Raw genomic sequence first — 24,209 nt, forward strand, 5'->3', positions numbered from 1 at the left:
GCACCGAGTCCAGATACCAGTCTGATGGCAGAAGCCTTCCATTCTCCTCAGCCTCCTGCCTCAAAGAAGCCATTTCCTGGACTATAGGGCCATGTAGAATATAATCGCCTTTAAAAACAAAAAACACTCCTGAAGACTTCTCAAAGTTCCTCAAGTGATGCGGGAAGGGGTCGGGAGGACCATTATCTGTTCCCCGCAAATTTCAATTTTGAAGTCCGGTTGACAGGGTTTGTAAAAAGAAATGGATAAAAGGGAACAAGAATAGAGATGTTTAAGATTTCTGCAGGATACCTGGGAGTCCAATTAATCTTTAACTCGTATTGTGAAAACACAGCTTTGAAAGGTGTTTACACCCAACCGCCTCCTCGCTGAGCCAAGGAGGGTTCACTCCGGACACTTGAAGAACAGCTTGTTACGAACACAGGCTGACAGCACCCTGGCCGCTCCAAATGCTACACTTGGGGGACAACCAGGAGACCTCCGACTCTCCATCATGCAAGGAGACAACAGCCACAGGATTTGGGGAGCGGGGAAGGGGTACGCCTGAGCAGGGGGAGCAAATGAGCCCGGCCCAGAAGCCAGGCCGGCCGGGGACCTCTCGGCCGGGAAGACCACTCTCCCATCAACCTCTGACCCCACGGCCCTCCAGCCCCCCGCATGGGGGTGCTCCGGGAGCAGCAGGGAGAGGAGGGCCAGAGCTGGCCTCAGGCAGGAGCTGTCAACACAACCACCCGGCTTGCTGGACACTCACCCTTAGACACCAGCCGAATTTAGCAAAGCCTCTACCATGAGAAACAAAAACTGAGTATCCCAACAAGCGCCCCCATAGCCCTCAGGAGAGTGCTGTGCGCGGCCCTCACTCGCCCTGGGAATGTGGGGGTGGGGTGACGGCTGTGGGTGCCTGTTGCTCTCCCCCCGCCCCGGAACGGTGCGGGGACCACAAAGGTGGCCCCGAGAAGGAGGGAGGGAGGGCCTGGAGCTGCTCACCAGTCCCTGAGCTGCCTGAGAACCTCCTGCGAGGCCGGGCTGGGCCAGAGAGGGACCTACGCGCCCAGAGCCGCACTGATGGAGGCTGCTTGCTTGGCGGAGGGCTGCCCATGAAGCTCCGGTGGGTCTAGAAAGAACACAGTACCCCCAAACCCTCTGGGCAGGTGTCAGCGGCCCCTGCCCAGTGCGCCTGAGATGGGCCCAGCCTTCCACTTCCAGACAGTGTCTACGGAGCAGATCGGACTTGTGAAGGTAGCCAAGCTGCTCAGATTTGTCTGCGCCTTGGGCTCCGTGAAGCGGCTCCTGGGATGTGCTCTTCCACGGCCCAGAGCTGCCTCCTCTGGGAGGGAGTCCCGTAGCCAGGGTTCACCCCAGGGCTGCCACCGCACCATGTGCTCCTGGGTTAGGGGGATCCATCTCCGTCCTGGTCCCCCATTCACACCAGGTGTCTCTTCAGCTCTGGGAGGGGCCAGGGCCATCTTCCCAGCTCCAGCCACAGTGCTCCCACCAGAGAACCAGGCCTGGGACAGGCCACGGGCTCACACGCAGAAGGTGAACAGCACACAAGTGTCGGCTGCCTCCCTGGAGCGTCCGCAACAAACACGACAAGACTCAGCCACCCCCAGCCCCAGCCCCACCCCCAGAGCGCGCAGTCTGGAGGGGGAGGCGAAAGCGAGGGATAGGACAGCGTGAGCCACGTGGCAAGCAGGACAAGCGGACCCCGCTACGTACCTCCTGACCCCCATCTGACAGATGTGGACTGGGGAGGGACAGGGAAGCAGAGAACTCCACACAGGTCCCGGTGACAGGAAGCAGAGAAGCCAAGCCTGGTGGCCCCAGCGATGTGCTCATGAGGCTGCACGCCTTAGCCTCCCGTGTCTGCTGCACGTAGCAGGTTCCTACAAGCTCAGCGGCTCCAAGCAACACACGTGTATCCTGGAGTTCCGGAGGCCGGAAGTGGGAATGGATTTTAGGGAGCTAAAAGCAAGGCGTGAGCAGGCTGCGTTCCTTCCAGAGGCTCTAGGGGACAATCTGCTCCTGGCCTTCCCCAGAATCTGGGGCAGCGGGGCTCCTGGGCCCCCTGTATCTTCAAAGCCATTACTCCCATCAGTCTGACCTCTGCTTCTGTCTTCCCAGCTCCTACCACTCTGACTCCCCTGCCTCCCATCTGGAAGGACCCTTGTGATTCCACTGGCTCACCCAGACAATTCAAGATCATCACCCATCTCAAGACCCTTAAAGGTCCATTTGCACATAAGGCCATATACAGATACTGAATTAAGGTATGGACTTTTTTTGGCGGGTGGGCACTGTTCTGTCCATCAGACTCTAGCTCCTAGGATGAGATAAAAAAAGGGGGGATTAGGACAGAAGCAAGGAACAGGTGGGGAGGCATCCGTGGGATCCAGGTGGGAGCCAGTGGTGGTTGGGCTGCCACCATTAATGATGGAGAGGGGGGTGGCCAGGCTCTACACAGACCTAATAACTTTACTGAGCACTCTGCATTTTACCCTTTTAAAATGCACAAGCCAGTAATTTTCTAGTAAATTTACCATGATGTGCAAGCATCACCATGAACCCGTGTTCATTCCTCCGATGGGACTCCTCCTTGTGTGCATGCTTTAAGGGGCAGGTGATGGCACTTGCTAGTTGGCTGAACACAGGACATGAGAGAGGATTTCAAGGGCGAAATGGGGGCTTCAGAGGATGGAGGCTGCACTGAATCTGGGCTGGCACAAGAGAGCCAAGAGTCCAGTTCCAGACACTCAAGTCTGAGATGCCTATGAAACACCCAGGCAAGGACCCCAAACAAGCAGCTCGCTCTGGGATCTGGAATCAGGTAAGATCCGGGCTGAGCTAAGAATCTGAACAGCAGAAGAACCATGGCAGTGTTCTCTGTTACGAAGAATGGGACAAGGACCACTGAGGTCACCTAGGTAATGCGTCAGTAGCCCTGGGGACACCCCAGTGCTGAGATACCGGAGAGATGAGAGAAAAGCTGCCCAGGGCTGTGGATGAGTAATAGGAGCGTGTGGTTCTGGAACAAGGTGCTTCTAGAAGAAGTGGTTGGTCTACTGAGTCAATACGGGGAGAGGCCATGCAAGATGAAGGCTAGAACATGGCATTCTGGGATCTGGCAACAAGGAGTCATCTGTGAATACAGGGCCCTGTGCTGGGAGCCAGGAGAAAACTGGATTACCCGTGGGATGCTGCAGCCCCTCCGGGGGGCACAGCCAAACCACACGAACTCGTCTTACCTGCAGACGCGTGAGAGGCAGCATCAAAGACCAACGCCGGCCTCGGAATCTGAAGCAGGTAAGGGCTCGAGAGGCAGGAAGCTGAAGCACCAAGCACCTGGACCCTGTCTTTCTAGAACAATATCCCTGAGGGTAGTGACACCGGGGGGATATCCCCACCGCACACACTGGAACTCTCTCCAGATCTCTACCGCACTCCCACCAACCAACGCTGAACCGAGAACAAAAGCTCCAAGCCCACCCTGCCTCCAGCAGCAGGAAAGAGCAGACGGGCCAGCTGGCCAGCCTGGGGCCCAGCACGGGGTGCTCATGGAGGCGGCCCCACCACGGGCTGCACAGCCCGGCACGACCTAGGTTCATGAGCAACCACTGGGCACCAACAGGAGCCTCTCGGGATGGCAGTGTGGGAAAGTTGAATTAAACTCCCCCATCGATCGATCTGATTCCCTTCACCCAACTCAGAAGAGCTGTGCTGTATCCACATCATGCATCCAAATTTATTAAAAAAAATTTTTTTTTAATATAGTAAACTCTAATTTGTTTCAAAAGTTAAACACGGAGTCTTAAGTGTTTACGGCTACAAGGATGCTCACAGTGCGCAGTCATGCATTTCGTTCAGACCACATGGGGCACAGCTCCCCACCAGAAACCGCAGAGAAGGTTTCTGCACCGCGTCTGCTCTCCTGGCTAGATGCACACCTGCACTTGTGCACTGAACATCTTGGTCGAGACCAGGAATGACACGAGTAAGCCAGCCACGGCAGGGACCCTCCAGGGACCCTACCCTGTGGGGAGCACTCAAGCCTGCTGTGCTCACACCTGCTCTGCCCAGGGCCGCAGCCGATCAGTACCCTCTGAGGAAATCAAGCCTTGCTGCCCGGAATGCACGTTACACAGGGCCGAACACTCATGGGGTGAGCACTCAGAGGTCTGTCTTTGAACGCAAGGCCCTTTACAAAACCCAGTGTCTGAGGGTTCCCTTGGCGCAGTGCTGCTCCCTCCACCAGCCCAACACCCACCCTCCCTTGGCCCTGCAATGCCTTCTCCCTTGGGGTGACCTGTTCTGGCCAGTGGCCAGGGCAAGGAAGGTGGCATTGCTGCAGACCCTGTTCAGGGAGTGGCATGCGGGGCTCCAGCCCCAGACCCTCGGGGTAACCATCCCCACAGTACGGCCCTGTCCCGTAGAAAAGCGGCATCTCCCGGTGCCAGCAGTGATCTGCCTTCCACCAGCCTCACCTGCGGCCTCCAGCAGGTGCAGCATCTGCATGTGAAGGCTCTTCCTGGGCGCCCCACATTCTCCAGAATTTCTAAACGCAATCCTTGGTTCAACAGAACAGAAGCAAGCAGCAGAAGACATGCTTAAGCAAGTGCTCGGTATTCCATGACATTTCCCCCTCCTGCTGGCACAGAATCTCCATGGGGCCTTCGTTAAAAAGCCCTCCTCACGAAAACAAAACCCCCTTGGCTGCCCCAAGGACGGAACAAGTGGGGGCAACTGCCAGATGACCCACGGCCCGAGGCAGCAGCACAGACCGGGGTGTCCTTGCTGGGGTCCCTTGGTCTTGGAGTGGGGACCTGCTCCTGCCTGGCTCCGCAGGGCCCTGCACATGCAGTACAGCATGAGGTGGGTTCCAGAAGTCTGAAGGGCATGGGGCCCTCTTCTCCCCTTAATGATGGCCAAACTGACTGGATCTCTACACCCGACTTCTGGCAACCTTTAGGTCAACTTAAAACTCCTTGCATTTGGAAAGGGAAGGGTAATCAAACAAATCAGATGTGGGGGAAGAAATGCAACATCATTTTCTCCCCGTTCTTGGTATAAAGCAATGCCATCCACAGGTGCTAAAGAAGCCAACCACTGGCGGTGATGAACGCATTAATTACACGTCATGAAGAGAAATGACCAGAACTAAAGATAACACCACCACTAACGAAATCAGAAAGCGATGGAAAGGGGCTGGAGACAGCTTAGTGTGCGAATTATCTCATCTCCCATGGCATCAACAAATACTGCTGAGAGCTACCATGTCAGAAAATAGCTGCTCATCTAAATATAGGACCTTGCACATCATCCCATAACAGAGAGGACACAGCCTACAAATGGCTAGCAGGACAACACAACCGCACACACTGAACCAGAAAAAAAGGCCAGAGAAAGCCCATGTGCAAGAAGCCAAAAGAGCAGAAGCATTAAATTCAGAAAACAGAATAAAAAATTGGATCAAAAACAGAATCAAATACATTCATTGTGTCCCCAAATGTAAATGGGATATGTTCCCATGAAAATGATCAGACTGGGTAAAAAAAAAAAACATATATATGTGTACAGAGAAAAGAGCCAGCTACGAGGCTCACACTGAACAGAAAAAAAAAAAGGACACAAGAGACAAATTGCAAGAGAAAGAAGTCTAAGATCAAAATACCAGTATTGGAAGATTTAATCCAAAACTAATGCAAAATGCAAAATAAAGTACAGGCCATGTCATTAGTCTAAGGTATACAATTTACCACAAAAATATGGCTATGGTAGAGAAGTGTGGGAACAGAGGACACACAGAAACCCGGGCAGAACTGGACAGAAAGAGCAAACTGGCAGGAGATGTGGGTTCATTCCGGTACACGGAGGGCACCACGACAGGAAGCAGGAGCATGCAGGAGACCAGAATAATGGAACGAACCCTTCGGTAAACGATATGCCTCAAACTCTGTCATGAAAGACTGATGCTTCCTTCTCAAGCCCCTACGGAACATTCACCAAAATCAATGCCAATGGAGAACACAGATAATTTCCAAACACATACAAAAACCCACCCAGTACAGACAGCGATCCCTGAGCGCACTGCCACGGAATGAGGCGGAAATAAAACACGCAGAAACAAGAGCACCAAACACTTTTCCTTTCAACGTTCAAAAACCCAATGTGAAAATGAAGAGAGAGTGTAAAATAAAGAAAAGGAACACATCAGGTATTGAGGATGGCAGGGACTGCTCAGAAAGCTCAGAAAGGAATTCATAGTCTTACACAAGAGAAGGAATCGAAACAAAAAAATTAAGCACTGGACTCAAAAAGTTAGAATAAGAACCAGAAAATTAAATCATATGCTGTTCAAGGAAAAAGAGGAAGAAGATCATGCAGATTATAGAAATTAAAGGAATTACTGATTCGGGGCCCCGAAACTCAGGAACCTGATAAAAGCAGCTAGGGGCCGTTGGGCAATGAGGACAGCCTGGGTGCTTTTCGGGGAGGGGGATGGAGAGCAGTACAGCTGAAGAAGGCTCTCAGGAACTAGTCCCACAATTCTAACAAAACAAAACAAATAACACTTTCGTTATAAAACCTTCAATGGTGCACAGAACCAGGGAGGAATATGGCAAACACCCACGCGTGCAGCTTGAACAATTATCAATATTTGTCATTTTGTTTCATCTATTAATATCCATTTTTTTGCAATTCCATGGAATAAAATATCTCAACTTTAAACTGGTAAAAGATTGAAAACAGTCATACAGCTTTTAAAAAGTTTCTTCTCATTAATAATGATCATGAATTTAAAAATAATGATATTAACTGAACTTGCCAACGTCGCACAGCCAGGTGCCAGGTCCCTTGGACCAAAAGGTCCGCCTGCCCCTGGTGTCAGAGTGCTCTGAGAGCCGGCGACATGAAAACGACACCTGGAAGAACGGCTAGTTCCACAGCTGTCAGTACCATCAAGGGTTGCAGGAAATGCGGGATAAACTTCAAAATCCTGTCTGTGGCCAAACTCCCCCCTGGTGGGGAGCCATGCGTGGATTGCCCATACAACTTGGCTAGACTCTCTTCTGCTGAATACTTTTTCAAAGAAGTCCTATTACATGACAAGCCCAAACCCCTCAAGTTCTTGTGGACCCTGAAGAACTGGCCCTTTCATAACAGGTGGCTTCAGTGGTGTTTTCTCCCGAGTAATAGCTGTGTCCTCCATGCGGGAGGACAAAGCTTTACCCAAACACCTGTTCCAAATCTGACTCTACAGGAGATAATATGACTTCCATACAAGTGGGGCTCCGGGGACCGCTCCATGGTGAGGTCTTAGAGGGACACCACCTTGCCACGAGTAAGCCTAGTGCAGAAACACATGCTACTTCTCATGTAGACTTTCCTGGCCTTCCCGAGAGCCCATGATGTCATTTTAATGGGATCTCATGTGCGTTAAGTTCCCATGCGCTGCCTGCACCAGAGAGGGTTCTCTCTGGAGGGAGCAAAACCATCTGTACTCCTCTGCTCTGTGAGCTAACGAAGAAGCAAGTGCAAGATTCTCCCCCACTCCCTATTTCAGAACGATCCTTAAAGCTCTTTAGAAAACCTTTTTAACGTTTCTAATTTTTCTGCATCCTGCAGGAAGAAAAACTGCTTTTTGGAAATATTTGAAAGCTCAAATTGAGCAAGAGCTGTAAATAAAAACCTGGCATACAGTTGGAGCTTGGCTTTCGAGAAGTGCCCAAATGCACTTCCGGAAAACTATAAATAGAACCAGGCCGCGCCCCATGCAAAAAATGGTGAAATGTCCTTTAAGTTCTCCTATATAAATGCAGCTATCAGAGACAAACAAGACTTCCAGAAGTCAGGGAGAGACGGAGCTAAGAGTCTGCAATCACTGTTTTTTATAAACAAGGTGTTGCTTCACGAGAGCGCTAAGATCACGCACTCACAATGGAAAGGCAGGAAGATGGGAACGGAGGTTGAGCACAGAGGACTTGAGAGGAGTGCTGTGCCGGGGACCCACCTCCTCCTCCCCACTGCCCCTGCCCAGTGCAGGGAAGTGCTCCTGCCCAGGTCGCCCAGCAGGAGTCCCCTGCTCCCAGCCCCGCCTCCCTTACCTGCCCCAGGCCCAGGGCCTTGGCAGGGCTCACACTGGCACAGATCACAGGTTATTCTCGGAAAGCCATTTTGACCACCCTAAACTCAGCGGATAAAAATACAGCATTTGAAAGTGGAAAATAGTTCCAGCGGTCGAGGAAGGCCACAAATCTCTACTGCCTGTTGCAGTTATGTAAGGTCAAGTTCACGGAACATAAAGAAGAAGGCCTTTCACTGTTTCCTTCTTAGCAACCTCCAAACGAACATCTGCTTATGTGTTTCACCTAACAGCTGGGAGGCACCACGGCCGGTATTACCTAACACTGAGAGATGAAATATTTAAAAATAGAAGGTGTTTCCTGCACTCGGCAGAAGGAGAAGAGGGCAGTGAAGAGGCCGTGTGAGGCGGGGCTGCACTTCTTGGGGTGAGCCAGCGCTTCCAGCAGAAGCAACCCCCTCCCCAGGCAGCCATGCACTCCACCAGGTTCTCTGGACCTGGGGTGCCCCACCCCACCCCAAATACCCAACATGGAACACAGCAGCTTTCAAGAGCTTTGTGGGTCACGGGCAGGGGGACCATCCAACAGGAGGCAGGAAAGGCAGGGTTTGGGTGTGTGCAGGGGTGGGGGGAAGAAGTGGGGGTTCAGGTTCAGACTTGAACATCTAGACACATGTTAAACACTCAGCCCCTTAATGGCCATGTAACCTGCGGTCCTAACGAGTGGTGGCTTCTTGCCATTCTCATGGGGGGGGGGGCGGTTCCAAGGCCCAGCAGCGTGAAGTGCCAGCAGGAGGCAGGGTAGTGGCGGGGACAGCACCCACTGCTGCCATTCCACCATGACTGCTGGAAGGGCTGGCGATCCTGTGCTGTGGTGCAAGCCTGCTTCTAGCGAGCACATGCACGCTGGTGGTCACCACACCACAAGAGCCCCTGGCTCAAAGTCCAAATCAGGAAAAAATGCACAGGTAACTCTAAGCAAACAGTGTCTATAAAAAAATTAGGAACAATGTCTACTCTACAGACATGGCATGGAGATTTCATTTCCATACCATCTGTAGGCCGATGACTCCCAACGTTAGGCCTCCGGCCTCAGCCGACCCCCACACTGGGGCTCATGCTCACACCTGCCTTCTCAACATCTCTGATGGGGCACGACTTTCCAACAGTCTCCCCAAGAGTGGCTTCGTCCATGTCCCCACCTAAATTCACAGCAACTCTGCCATCCACATGCTCAGATCCCAGACCACAGGATCATTCCTGCCTCTGCTTCCCTCACAGCTCGCTGTCACCTCCAGTGAATCCCGCGTACGTCCAGTATTTCCAGACTCTGAACCATGTTACCATGCTCGCTGCCTCTATCCAGCCTGAGCCAGCCCCCCACCCCGTCTCTTGCCCCTCCCATGTGTCTGTCACTATAGCACAAGTGAGGGGTGTCACTCCTCTGCTCAGAACCTCCAAGAGTTGCCCACTCTCTCAAGGACAAAGCCCTACCTTGCAGGATGGCTGCAAGTCCTCACGGACCTGCAGCCACTACAGATCTTGCAAGAACGCTCCTCCTCTCCGGCCTCCTGGCTAGCCCCAGGCCGCCCCTCTGGCCTCTGCACCAGCCACTCAGCACCAGCAAGTCCTGACCCGCCTACCCTGTCCCCTGATGAAAAGTCCCGCATGTCTGAGCAAACCCCTCCACCCAGCTTCCCAGGTCCAGGACATTTAGCGCCCCTGAGCTTGAGCTGTGAACATGTTCGGAAGCCGGTGCGCAGCACCAGAGAACACCACTCTGCTCGAGTCCACCCCGAGACTCGCAGAAACAGACCAGAGCGCCAGCCTCAGCCAACTCCACAGGCATGATCGTTTCCAACCATGACCTGCTAGCTGAAAAATCAGTCACAGAAAGACGGCTTGAAAAACGCTATACCTTCAGATGAGACACACTTCTAAATATCTCATTTTTTCAAAGAAAACAGAATCATCAAACAAAATTTAAAGCGACTACAAAGTAAATTCTTTGAATGAGAACTCACAAAAGCACTTGTGCCCACAGAGAAGCATGCGACCATGTAAGCTGATATCCAAAGGAAGAAAGGTTAGAAATTAATGTCACATGTTCAGCCTGAGGCTTTAGGACACAAATGTCCAAATGAGGCCCCAAGGAACAGAACGGAGAGGAGAATGGGAGTCAGGGGATGGCAGGGGCAGAAGCTGGGTCTCTCTGAAGGACAGTAAACACACAAAGCTGACAGGACACGCAGTGTGCCCTCGGCTCCAAGGCCACCAGACCCAGCTGTTCCCCTATGTTCCTCGTGAAAACTTCCAGACCTCGGCTACCTCCAGGGCCTCCCATGCCTTGAAGTGGGCCTGGAAGCTGGATAAGGACTGCCATGCGGGTCGCAGGTCCCCTCAGTGATCCTGGCCCAAGGCCCAGGAGTTCTGTGAGACATCCAACGCCTGAAAGGAGCTTTAGCCCCTTCTGTGAGGGATCAGGACGACAGCGGCCGGCCCCCACCCGCCGCTTCCCGCCCACTCCGGCCCAGCTCCCCTGGAGATGTAGTGTCGGTCTGGGTTTGGGTCTACAGCATCCCAGGCAGTCGGCACCGCTGTGGGGCTCCAGACACAGGGACCTCTCCTGCATGGAGTGTGGCCACAGTGAAACTGAGCACTGGAAGTGAAATCCTGTCCCGAGCAGAACAGGGGCAAGGGTGACAAAGCCACTCTCTGACCCTGGCTGAAGGTTCTGAAGACCCCCGTGAGGGCTCCACGGACTGTCTGGGTTTGTGTCCCTCCCGCCCTGCTGTCTGGACGTGCAGGACACAGAGCTGGTGAGAAAAGACAAAAGCATGAAGGTCGGATGCCTCAGTCAGTCCTGGGCACATGTCTGTGAAGGGTGGCGCCTCCCATCACACACCCCACAGAAGTCGGCCTTGGGAAAAACCCTTCCTTCCACCTCTTGATCTCCTTCAAGTATCCGGGAGGGCCGTGAGGGACGTGAGGGAAGGTCCCTACTCTCTGCACCTACGCAAATCCCGGTCACTGCTGCCATCGCCACATCTGGGCTTGTGGGGACAAGTACCTGGTTTCGGGCACACCAGGGCACAGGGGGCCATTTCTCTAGACACCCCCAAGTCCCTGCTGTGCTGTAACCACCAAACCCCAGCTTTCCAAGGGCTCCTGTTCCCTGCTCTGGGCCCCAACGCCTGCTCTTCCTAATTCTGTGCGCCTATGGGCACAGCAGCAAGACAAAATTTAACGGGCTGGGATAGCTCGTGATAAACAACAACAATCCAAACAATCTAATTTCCACCCAGGATAAGAAAGGCCTTCTTGTGCCTCCCTCAAGCACGGAGGACACTGAAGAAGCCGGCCGGCAGAGAGGGTGTGACCGTCCAGCAGAGTGGGCCTCGCCTGGGGTGCGCGGCGCTCAGCCTGCCGGGGCGGGGAGGCACGAAGGGGCATTTCTGGTGGAAAATGGCAGACCGAACACCATCGTTTATCCCTGTTCCCCCGACATCCCACTAAAATGGTATGGATTGTTAAAAAAAAAAAAAAAAAAACACCAACAGAAACACAAACAAAATGCAAGTAAGAAAACAAGTTCTCAAAGTCAGAAAGAACACGGTGAACGCTGGGCACCTGCCTTATGAGATACAAAAAACCAAACCCTCCCCTGTGGTGGGGAAGGGAGGGTCTGCTTTCAGGCGCAAAGCCTCCAGAAAAAGCTCAGTAGTTGTCAGGAGATGAAACATCTATCCTGGGGGCATGGAGGTACCCGGACTCCTTGTGTACCCCGCACGGCTGGAGAAGCCAGAGGCTCCCTTTCTGGGGGGCAAGGCAGCAGATGGACGGGGCCGAGAGCACAGATGGGTCAGGCTGCACAGGGGTGGCCTCGCTGTCCACCCCAGGATGTGGTGGACCGGGTCTGCACCCTCCCAGGGAGGCTGGCAGGTTTGATGAACAACGTGTCCACACAGGGTGGGGGAGCCCCAGCTACCAGGACCACCCATACCCCAGAGGGTCCCTCCTTCCCCCGGGTGCCCTCTCCCAAAGATGAGCAGATAGTTGGGGGCACCAGACTGCTGAGAAAACTATCCCCATATGAGACAGAGCCCATGCAGACAGACACCAGGACCCTGTGCCCAGGAAGATGGTGCCATTCCAGACAGAAGGGCAGACACGCTGTCCAGGTGGCCAACAGGATGGGCAGCAAGGCTGCGGAAGAGAAGGGGACTATCAGTATTCAGAGGGAAGACTGTTTCCAAAGCCCAAATCCACAAGCCAGATGGCAGACCACAGTGTCACTCTGAGGGCAAATGTCACTTCCTTCACAACGGTGCCAGGGTCACCCCAGCTCAGCCGGGCATGGATGAGAGCCCACAGCACCCTTCTGCTACCCCAAGGGGACTTGGCCCCTCTGTAGGCTCTGTACTCCAGGAGAGGGGTGTGCCAGGAAGAGGCCGCAGGGCCAGGTCCCGAGCCCAGGCTGGAATGGGGCGCCCTCCACCTAGGCAGCAACGAACATGGACTTCTGCCACATTTGGCACCAGACACCTCCACATGTGTCCCTCTCTCCAGAGTTTCCTGGCACTCCAGACCGCATCCCGGAGAGCCTGTCTGGGGAGGTTTGGGTGCACACACGGTAAAGCACAAGGAAAAGAAAGGAAGAAGAGGCCAGGTGGTGAGTGACGGGGACCGAGGGGCGCCAGCTCGCTCTCTGGCACAGGCGGGGCCTGCAGCAGGAGGCCCTTTATGCGCCCAGAGAATCTGAGAAGCACCAGCGTTTGGTGATCCAAACCGCCACAGGCCCCTGACGGCTCATAGCTGCAGGACGCGGACAGGCCGGGCCGCGGGGCCCCCGATGGCTCCCAGCTCTAGGACGCAGGCAGGCCGGGCCGCGGGGCCCCCGATGGCTCCCAGCTCTAGGACGCAGACAGGCCGGGCCGCGGGTCCCGGGATGTCTCACAGCTCTGGATGCAGACAGGCCAGGCCACGGACTCCCATCCTGCCGGGATCCCAGGTCTGGGGACACAGCCCACAGTCCAGCACCTATGAAGGCCAGTGTCAGTGAGTGAAGTGGACGCCATGGAGGGAGAGGGGCCGGCTTCACAAGACAGAAAGCAGACACAACAGAGTGAGGCCTGTCTTTGGAAACACCATCCTGAGGCACAAAAGCACAAAACCCAAAACTTCACACCACGAAGCACTACACTTAGGAAATAATCCATGTTCTCTCTTGTAAATTCCTCCCAGCAATGAATTCATGGACTCCTGAGAAAAACAGCAGGCTGGTGGGTAACTTGGGGAGGGGTCTGGGAGGAACCAGCCGGGTGCTGGTCCCGGATCTGAAGAGTGTTTGTCCCGGATCTGAGGAGCGTTTGTCCCTCTCCTCCCTGACACGTGGGTTTCGGGCTGAGGGATGGCTCATGCTGCCATGGTCTTCACTTCAGATGATGCGCCCGAGAGTCTGGTGTCCCTGCACAGCCGTCGGCACCAGCCTGCTGACTCATAACTTCTTGAGTCCCCCCAACAGGCCCAGACCCGCTCACCAGACTCGGCACCCACCCAGGGACTGGACATAGTGGAGGTCTGTGCACCTGATGCAGGAAAAAGCAGACACGTGGGCTCCAACTTTAGAAAAATAGAGCTAAGGCCCAGGAAAACCAGAACCCTCACAGGAGACAGTCTCTGTGTAACGTAAAGCATTTCAATGTGAGGTTCCCTGCGTCACTGGTTTCACTTCCTTTTACACGGGAGTCCAAGAGCTGCCATCGCGAAGGGTTCTGGGCTGGGGGAGAGGGATGTGCAAGCCTTGGAGGAACAGAGCAGCCGAGCGCCTGGCCACCTGCCAACTGGAGGGTATGGGACAGAGGACGATGGAGAGCCACATGAGACCCCTCCTGTGTGCACGTGCTGTGCCCAAGACGGCACCACGCTTCCCTGCACCACGAGACCCCAGAGACCGCCCAGGCTCAGAGGCTTGGCTGCCTGCCGGAGGCCGTGCAGCCCATCAGAGTCGGGCTGACCCGCACTGCTGCTTGGCTCCCAGGCCTGACCCTGCACTCAGGTCTTTCCATCTGCAGCCCAACGAGGGAGCACATGGGGTGGAGCAAGGGAGGGGAGAGCAGGACACAGGCACACTCTGTGCCTGTGCCCCAGGGGACGGGGTTCGTGGCCCCGTGGTCTTCCCACACTCGGAGTGCCCCCAGGAGGGCACAGACCTGACGGGAGAGTGGGGAAGAGTCAAGAGCGCAGAGAAAGCCAGGCTGCCCTGGCAAGTTCCAGCAGGATGGGCTGGGAGCCCAGAAAGGACGGAGGAAGGACATGCATGGAGTGCGCAGGCCTTGGAAGGGACACCTTTTCACAATTCTGACTGGTGAGGACCCTCAACCGCAGACGGGAAAGTGGATTCTGAGGGTTCCTCAGCAGCACGCCGAGGGAAAACGGCCATGTCGAAGCTGGAGGGCGCGGGGCAACACCCTTTTGTCCATAACGACCTCCCAGGGTGAGCCCACGGCCCCTGTGAACAGCTGCGGGTGCACCCCACACACGTGCATGTGCCCAGCCTCCGGGGACACAGCTGCAGGCACCGGTGGGGCTCGGGGCTACGGGGCCACAGGCTCCTACAGAGGGCTTCATTTGACTGGCGGCTGCTCACGCAGGGTCCCGGGCAAACCTGGTGGATGGAGGCAGGTGGAACACTTCTCGGGACCCACTCGGGCTGATCAGGCACATCCAACTGTGGGATCTTGTCCCTAAATTTTTCAAACTGTGGGGTCTGACTATGTATCTTTATGCTCTAGATTTTATAGTTCCCACAAACTGAAAGCACACGAGCCAGCAGGAGGAGCACAGCAGCCCCCGGGAGGCCAGGGGTCATGCTCATACACTGTGGCCCATGGGCATGGGGTGCCTCACACACCCCTGCACCTGTGTCTCCAGGTCGGAGGCTGGAGCACGCTCCCCAGGGCACGGCCTCCTGCTGGGCAGAGCCAGATGAGTCCCGAGTGACACATCGCCAGGATGAGGAAACCGAAGAAGGTGGCCTCCGTCCTGCTGTCCCTGCCTGGCACTGCAGCAGGAGCCGCCCAAGGGGGGACGATCCTTCACCACCCTCGACCATGCCCATCCCAACCCCAGAGACCCACTTCCTGTCACACACACATGAGGGGGGCTGTGCGGGAGAAGAATTACCATGGGGGTCTGGTTCCCAGGGGGATCGACTGGTTAAAGTAATTCATCACCTCGGAAGCTGGTAAGGGAGGTTTTCTGGCACTCTCCCGGGGTCCTTCAGGGGTCCCACGTGTCTCATATTTGCATTTCCTTCACCAGGTGAGTCTTCTCTCACCGAAACCAAATGACAGCATGAGAAACATGGCTGGGAGGCAGTAGAAACTTCTGGCTCCAGCTAGTCTCACCCAGCTCCTGCTCCAAAACTCAAGACGAGGGTCAGGAAATCCAACCACCTCTTGACAGTGTGGGGGTCGATACCCTTTAAGATGTGGGAATCCATGTGCTAAAAGTTAAGCTTTATTTTTTGCTCAGTTTGGGTAAGTTCTTTGAGTTTCTGTAATTTCTTCAAAAGTCCACAATTTTCTTTCTAAAAACTGCACCTTTGTTAAACAGCCTCAAACAGAAACCCCCCTAACCGAGCCTCACATGCTTTACGGACACACATCTGGAGGCAATGGTACCTGAATCCCACACCTATGGAACATGCCGGAGCTTCTCATCCACGCAGCTCCCATCCTTCGACTCGGCCGCCACGTCCCCCTGGGCACAGGGGTCACAACACTGGCTGAGGTGGTCTCTCCTCCAGCAGCACAGAGCAGAGGTCTTGCCCCATAATTTACATGCTGGGTGTCCTTAGAGAGTGATCCTGACCCAAAGTTCCCGGTCCCCTCTCCATGGGGCAGAGGTGCTCCAGGCAGCAAGGACCCTTGGCTGCTGTGATGAGTGCATGCGTGACGGACAGCAGCCCCTCAGCAGGCCATTGCATCAATAGTCAGTGCTTAATATGTGCATCCTGTTCTTTTTTTTTTTTTTTTGGTAAAGGTTTTGTTTATTTCGGAGAGAGAGAAAGAGACAGAGACAGAGATAGCAAGAGAGCACAAGCAGGGAGGAGAGGGAGAAGCAGGCTTCCCACTGAGCAGGGAGCCTGATGCAGGACTCGATCCCATCATGACCTGGGCCTGCGCTGAAGGCAGCTGCTTAACTGACTGAGCCACTAGGCCCCCTGGGCCTCCTGTTCTTATTCAGGTCTTGTTTTCCTCCACTTTGTTCCTGGATGACGGAGGCACTGTTGTTCTCAACCCCTTCACTCAGTCAAGGCTGCTGCGGGCCTCTTGGTGTCCACACTGTGCAGTGCCAAGCAAGCTCCCCTTCCAATTCTGGAAGCCAAACCCCAACATGTTCAGTACCATGACTCTCCTCCATAATAAACACGCATTTTTTTGGAGTCAGAGGGAAAAGTCTGTTATTTCAAAAATATGACACTGATTCACAAATGAGTTACTTAAATGTCTCTCAAGTCCCCCACGACCCAGACCCCTGGCTCAGGTGGGCATTTCTCATTCCCCTCAAACTCCGACATCTCTCTCTCACCTAACTGAGCTGCTGACATGGCTTCCTAACAGTCCCACCAGGCCACGGGGCCTGTGCCCTGAGTCCCCAGCCAGGAGGAGGAAGGACAGCCTCCGGGAAGGGGGAATAGGTGTAGCCACATCTGTAATGGTGCCACTTCACTTCTTCAAGAAACAAAGGACTGGGATGTTAACCAGGAGTCACAGTGACAAGATCAGTTGGAAAAGAAAACAAAAAGGAAACCTTGTTTACATCAAGGACATTGCAGGGGGAGGTGAAGAAAGCAGAATTAACCCAGACTAAAAAGGCTTTTGGCTTTTTTCTTCGACAATTCAGACTTTCTTGCGTGAACTATCTCACACCTCAATTCAAGATGGCGCACCAAGATGATGGGACGCGTGCTTTCTACCTGAAGCCAGACGTCATGAAGACGAACCACACGTCAAGGGAACCATTACCAGGTGCCACCGTCCCCAAGTAAAGGGCCCAGCAGTGAGACCAGACCAACAGAACAGGGGCCGGGCACCCCTCCCTACGCAGAGGACAAGTTCCCATGGGAAGGCTGGAGTCACTCCTGCGAATCACATATAAGTATCATGTTATCACATTGCTGAGTGTCAAGGTTAAACTCAGTGGGGAGGAAATCTGCCGGGGCAAATTAGGATTGACAGAAAAGTCATCGAAGAACTGTATAGTGACATCAGTGCGGCCATAAAGGAGTTTTCATATTAAGTTTAAATTCTGTTTCCTTGTAGGACATGGTTTAGAGTGGCCTGGAATGGACCGAGAGTGGAGGGGCTAAGAAGGCCCCTCGCTCCAGCAGCTTCTGAAGCAGCCCTCGACCTGCAAGCTTCGTGCCCAGAGTTACACCTACACCATGCACGTACCTCCCTCCTGGCAGGCTGCCCGTGGGCATGGCTTCCACACCGCAGACACTGCTGACCAGCGAGGGAGGAAACATGGCATTGTCCCCCCACACCCTCCCCCCAATCTACCAGCGAGGGGTCTGGCTACCAGGAAGTTAAACAACTTGCTTCAATGACTTGGGGCCACGTTCCCCAAGACACCATTTCTCAAGTTGGGTGGGTCCCCTCAAAGGAGAGGAGAAGAGGCCCATCAGAATCATCCAAGGACCCCGAAGAGGCTGTCACAATTAAGTCACACACTGTCTTCAGTATGTCTGTCAACAGGACAACGGGACGTGTCTGTCAATGGAACATCTGTCCAGAAACTACTAAAAATCAGACACGTGTGATTCTTTTAAGAATCCTGCAGAGAGGGACGCCTGGGTGGCTCAGTGGGTTAAGCCGCTGCCTTCGGCTTGGGTCATGATCCCAGCGTCCTGGGATCGAGTCCCACATCGGGCTCCTTGCTCAGTGGGGAGCCTGCTTCTCCCTCTGCCTCTGCCTGCCACTCTATCTGCTTGTGCTCACTCTCGCTCTCTCTCTCTCTCTCTAAGTAAATAAAATCTTTAAAAAAAAAAAAAAAAAAAAAAAAAGAATCCTGCAGAGAGGGATGCCTGGGTGGCTCAGCTGGTTAAGCAACTGTCTTTGGCTCAGGTCATGATCCCAGAGTCCTGGGATCGAGCTCCACATTGAGCTCCCGGCTCCACAGAGAGTCTGCTTCTCCCTCTGACCTTCTTCCCTCTCATGCTCTCTCTCACTCTCTCTCTCAATAAATAAATAAATAAAGTCTTAAAAAAAAAAAAAAGAATCCTGCAGAGAAGGATTATCCCCATCCACGAAACGATCAGCCTCAGGTCAGAGCCAGTGGGTCAGCAGGACCCCAGGTCCCCTATGAATCTGAAGCCCATGGGCTGTCTCACCCTAAGCCATATCAGGTCTCAACAGGGCGTACGTCCTTTCCAAGCAGGAAAACTAATCGGGAGCCCACCTCTTTCTGGTCCACCTGGAAACAACTACTTCCCACCTTCGTGGCCTATGGGGCTGTCTAGGAAGTCTCTTTCTCTGTCCCACACCCAGGGGGGACAGGAGCACTAGGAAGCTGCCTGAAGACACCCAACCACCCAAGGACTCTGTGTTCAGACAACAGTAACACTGGTGATGTGAGCCCAGGAGCAAGTGAGAATCAAGGCGGTTTCCGTCACACAGGCTGCACATAAAACCTGAGCATCGCACAGGCTATTCCGAAGCCCCCCTCCCTGCACCTGGAGTCAAAAGTCAAGGTGTGAGGAAGGGGGTCCTGGAGAAGAAGCATGGAAACGGCAGACAGAGTGGGCTGTGAGCATCCCAGGGGACGGCGAAGCGAGTGCCCACGGCCCCAGGGACACGGATCACCAGAGCACCGTCCAGGGACCTCTGCAGAGAATCAATGGGAGCTTCGTGTGTGGGGAGACGCCAGGAATGACCCTTGGCAGAGCACGGAGCATCACTATGCAAGGAAGGACATCCCTTTCTCGCCACTTCCAGCCTCTGTTTAAGGGGACCAGGGGCAGAGGCAGGTGCCCATCACCTCCCCGTCCCGGCCAGCACTGCCCACGGAGGGGGCGGGCAGGGTGGTACCCAGGAAGGCTGGGGTCCAGGAGGTGCCGCAGAGCCAAGACCACTGAGACAGAGGCCTCGGGGTGTGGCGAAGGCAAGGGTCCAGCAGCGCAGTCTTGAAACGCAGGCTCAGGAATCGACAGTGCACTCACATCCCAGCCTTTTAGAGGTTTGCCTTTCTTTCAATAAGGCCAAGCAGCTGGCACAGAACAAATGGTGCCCAGGCTCTGAGCTGACATCCTGGAGTCACTACATGGGGCCCGGGACAGGGAGAGGGGGCTGTTTTAACGAAAAAAGAAGAAAAATGTTTTCACGCCATCTAGATTTGGAAAGCGTTGCTTAAAGCATGAAATGTAGAAAGATCATATATGGAATAAAGGACATAATCATGGCTGATTTTCTTTTGCTCATAAAAAAAAAAAAAGTAAAAGGCACTTGGGAGACAAGTTCATGGAGAGCCTCGGCTGTGAGAAGCCTGGGCCGGGGTAGGTGAAAGGCATGACTCTCCCACTGTCCCGTGGCTGCTGGCAACTCGACCTCGCCAGGCAGGGGACGTCTGGTCCTAGCTCCAGCTCAGAACTCTGCCCCACAGGGTCCTCCTATGGATCGACTCTGAGGTAACATCTCAAAAGAGCAGTTGGCACTTTCGGGAAGAACACGCCCTCCAGAGCTCAAGACAAAAAAGAGTCACGGTTCCCTTCCTCTTGAACAGCCAATGCCTGACCGGCTTCCGCGACATATGGCCTATTTTCCCTCAGGAGACGGCACAGGGGTCAGATGATCTGAGGGCCCACCTGCACCCTCCAGACACCCCCCCCAACGTGGTGGGGCCTCCAAACAGCACTTTGGGGGAGTCCGAGCCCCCACTAGGCCAGACGAGTGGACTTACCCGTGCTGGGCATGTGGTTCACGCGGGCGGGATTCAGCAGCTCCACAGGCTGGTCTCGGCCAGAAAGTCCATCTGGAGAAGAGAGAAAGCACTGGGCTTCAGAAGTGGCTCACATTCCCGTGCAAACACTTCACACTCGGGAGTCTACAGGGAGACTCCTGGCAAACAGGGAAATGCATGTGTCCTTCTTACTTTCAGAAGAGAACAGGTTGGATTCCATCACACGTTATTTTTATTTGCTGAATCAGAAGATGAAAAACCCCTTGCAGAACAACCAAAATAGCCCCCAAGTGAAAGATGGCCCACAGCGGAGCCGGGCCTCCGGACGCCTGTGCGGCTGGGCCGTCGGGGCTCATGTCTGTCTCGTGGCCACGTTACACCTCCTCGTGTTCGTTAGAACGGCTTTTCTACCCAGACCACAAGCAGTGAGAGGATCAAAACACAGGGGCCGCTCCTTCTGTTCTCAGATGCTGACAAACCGCCTGGGGTGTTCGCAGAAACCCAGCCCTAGGAGACCCAGCTGAAAACAGCGTGGGGGTGCCTGGGGGGCCCTCCAGGAAACCAAGACACCCAAACAGCTCTCAGAAAAGCACTTGGCCAGGTACTCACAATGTAAAGAATCACTTCTCCCCGCCTGGATCCCGGCCCTGTTTCTGTCTCTCCAGGCTGAGCGCAAAGATGGGAGCTGGAAGCCGGCCACCACCCAAACCCGGAGCAGGCTGCTTTTAGACTGCCCGAGACTTTCCATATTCTCTCAGATAGGAAAGAAAGAAAACTCTGGCAAAACTTCCAGGAATCACACTTGGGGTTTAAAATTAGTTCCTGACAAGCGGTGTAAACCGGCCTGCAGTGACAGGCGCGTCACGAGGACACTGACGTGGCGGTCACTCTCGTGATTTAAGGAGAGAGCGCCGGGTTCACGGGCACCCTGGGCTCCCCGATGCAGACAAAGCAAGTGACATCAGATCTACAGACTGTACTAGAACCTTGCTTCTCACCCGCCCTGGGTAACCCCTTGCATGCCCTTCACATGGAGTGTTACGCAGCCCATGTGTCTCTGAAAATGTTCACAATCCAAGGACAAAAACAACCACCTGGAGGAGAGCCAAACGTGTGCTCCTGAGGCCCCCAAAGAAGTCAGGGAACTAGGGCCTCCCGCACCTGCGCAACCGGGCACCTGGGACCCTTTTCCCCAAACCAGCAACATACCCCAACAGTCACAGCAGTCACCAGGCACCTCCGGGGCTAATACCGTCCAGGCTCCCTGAGCCAGGAGGGCCGGCCGGCCGGGTCATATCGTGGAAGCGAACAGCAGGCCCCAACACCCCGACCAGGAGCATGAGGGCTTCTCCCATGGACCAGGACTACCCCGGACAGCCCAGGGGCTGACCTGTGAGCCTAGCACTCCGCCACGTGAGCGCCATCACTGCCCAGAGAGAGACCTGGAGACGGTAACCGAAAAGCACTCTGGAACTTTTTTTCAAGAAAGTAAGTAAGTGAAACTCATTTTGCTTCTGGATAAGGTTAAAATTTAATTTTTGAAAATATAAAATTGATAAAAGTATATACTTTTTTTTTTTAATTTGAATTCCACTGTAAATACCTTCACAAAGGAGGACCTCAGCTTCCAGCTGAGTGAAGGCTATAGAACCAGAAGTGGTTGAGAAATCAAGAAGCGAGCAAGGTTTCTGGAGGAATCTCCGAATTCTGGGAGCAGTCAGCGGCAGCACCGGGCCAGCATCCTAGCTTACAGAAAGACCTTTCCTTGAGTTTGGGATTGAACTTTTTATGTCGGCCCCAAGCCCCAGAGGTCTAATTACTTCAAAGCCAAATGCATAAATGCTGCCCCATGTCATGTGACTTCTATCCACATTAGAGTGGGAAGAGGCATCAACTCTCAGTGCAATCAGTTCAGGGTATAAGTGAAAAGATATGTGGTTATTAGCATAACCAAAAGTTACCGCCCATGAGTTTTAAATCAAGGTATGGCTCCGTTGAGTTGGCCCACTCATGGAATTTCCGGACACTAGACTGGGGTATACCTTGCTGAGGGGCCAGCAAGAAATCAATCCCAGATATGTGCTTGTTGGCCCGCCAGAGAACACTGCCATCTCATGAGGGCACCCTCCTGCTCTGCAGTCTGGAAACGCTGGGGCCTGGAACGTGAAGAGTGGGGAAGGGCACGGCCAGTGGCCATGATGGGCTTCCATTAAGGTCATCTGTGGAACCCACTGAGAAGGTCAAACAGGCACCAGAGACACAGGCCAGGAGAACCTGGGCCACCCGCCACACGGAGAGGGCGTGAGGCACGCCGAGCAGCCCCGGCGGCCACCCCAGGGCAGGAGAGCCCCTTGCTGCCCCACCCCAAAGAGTGGGCCAGCCCGCGCTTGCACAATGTGGAGGCTGAAGCAATTTCTGTGACAACAGCCACATCATCTATAACACAAAAAGCAAAAACTCACTGAATAAAAAGGTTCAGCCCCTTCCCTGATGTACATAATCAAAGAGGGTCTGCACTTGAACGCTGCACAAAGATTTATGTTTCTTGCACCAATAAAGCCACTGTGTGAAAAATCCACACACAGGTTACCTAATGAGGTGGGGAGGAGAGGTGAGGGTAGGAGGGTGGTAGGGAGTGGGGAGGGAAAGGAAGACAGTAAAGAGGAAGGGGAAGGCGGGCAGAGGAGGGGAAGGAAGGAGGAAGAGAAGGGGAGAGAGGAAGAGAGGGCAGGGGAAGGAGAGGAGAGAGAGGAGGGCAGGGGAGAGAAGGGAAGGGGAAAGGCGAGCAGGGGAAGGAAGCAAGGGGAAGACTTGCAAAAAGGATGGAGAGAGCCTTCTGTCCATACACTACTGTCCTACCTGGTGGAGACCCAAGAGTGTCTCCAGAAGGTGAAATCTGTCCTTCCCCAAGGGCTAAGTCACCGAGCATCTCCCTAGGCACTTACAGACTATTCTGAATTCAAATCTTGGGCCCCTTTTTAAAAAAAAAAAAAAATTGGGTTGTCTTTTTTCTCTGGACTCAGGGGAATTCTTTACAAATTCCGACCACGGATTTTCTGGCAGTTACGTCCATCTCAGAGACGGCCTTTCTGGACGGTCCCATCCATCAGTCCTTTCAGAGCTTATGCTTCCCCACCTGGAGGCTGCAAAGCTACTTTACAGGACTGTCCCCTGTAGGTCCCGTGGCCTTTCCCTTCCCGTGCGTCCCCACCTCTCTGCTCTTGACTCTTGCCCATGATGTGAGGTACGGGTCTTTGGGTTTTGGTTTTTTTCAGTGAGGACGGCCAAACATCTCATCATTACTAAGATGTCTTACTTTCGCTGCTGGTCAGCACACGAGTTCTATCAGACATCGCATCCCTGTCCTATTGGCCAATTTGTTCATATCTGTGCCAATAATCATACCGTCTAACTGCTGCAAGGCAAGAGTCCCTATTTTCTGCTTCAGAACCATCTTGGGGGCTGCGGGTCCTTTACCACATAAACTCTAGAATCAGCTTGTCTTCCAAAAGACGGAAAGACAAAAAGAAAAAGAAAAAAGAAAAAAGGGGCAGACGGGGAGGGGTGAGAAGGGGACTAACTCTGTCTGGGACCATGTAGGTACAGAGAGCTGGGAGAGATCAGGATCACAGCAATACGATCTGTGGACACGGACTAGCGCTTCACCTCACTGCTGTCAAAGGTGTTATAGAACTCAGAGTGCAGAGGAACTGAAAATCTCTAGACTTATCCCTAGGTGTCTGGCATTTTCAGCAGCCCATTCTCCTCAGTACTGCACATTTAAGTCACCGGATGCGGGTTTGTATCCCAGGACCCCAGCACATTCATTTATTCTGACCACATATCTGAAATGGATTTTCTACCTGCAGGATCCTGGGACGGTGACAGTTTGGTTTTCCTATCATTTCTGTTTCTGGCCCCATCCCATTGGTGGGGACCAATGCTACACCCGCACAGAAACACTGAGAAACACCTGTGTTGCGTCTGACCTCACCCCTCCCTCCTCCTCTCCTTTCCCTGCATGCCCAGGTCTCCCAAACCAAGGGCTCTCAGCGACACAAGCATGGACGCCAGGAAACTCTCGAGAAGGTAAAAGAACGCAAAAAATTAATATCCTAAACTGCACGTGGGGGGCTCGCCTCATGTAGGTGGTAAAGCGCCACAT

The 24,209-nt window shown here is 53.9% G+C and overlaps 1 protein-coding gene across 2 annotated transcripts in view; it reads right to left on the reverse strand.

Moving 5' to 3' along the window:
- The window catches only part of LOC111156745 (histone deacetylase 4), a 285,367-nt gene that overhangs the window by 127,405 nt on the left and 133,753 nt on the right, over nucleotides 1-24,209 (reverse strand). The window contains exons 1-2 of one of the 2 annotated variants that reach the window (XM_022517842.1): nucleotides 20,654-20,792; nucleotides 20,045-20,116 (exon numbers count right to left, since the gene is read on the reverse strand). In XM_022517842.1, the coding sequence (XP_022373550.1) occupies nucleotides 20,045-20,116; nucleotides 20,654-20,792 (211 nt within the window). Of the gene's footprint in view, nucleotides 1-20,044; nucleotides 20,117-20,653; nucleotides 20,793-24,209 lie in introns of those variants that run through there. The other variant, XM_022517915.1, reaches the window with a different exon arrangement.

The sequence above is a fragment of the Enhydra lutris genome, unplaced genomic scaffold (genome assembly GCF_002288905.1).
Source record: "Enhydra lutris kenyoni isolate GAN:26980312 unplaced genomic scaffold, ASM228890v2 scaffoldscaffold1, whole genome shotgun sequence".
NCBI classification, from domain to species: Eukaryota; Metazoa; Chordata; class Mammalia; order Carnivora; family Mustelidae; genus Enhydra; species Enhydra lutris.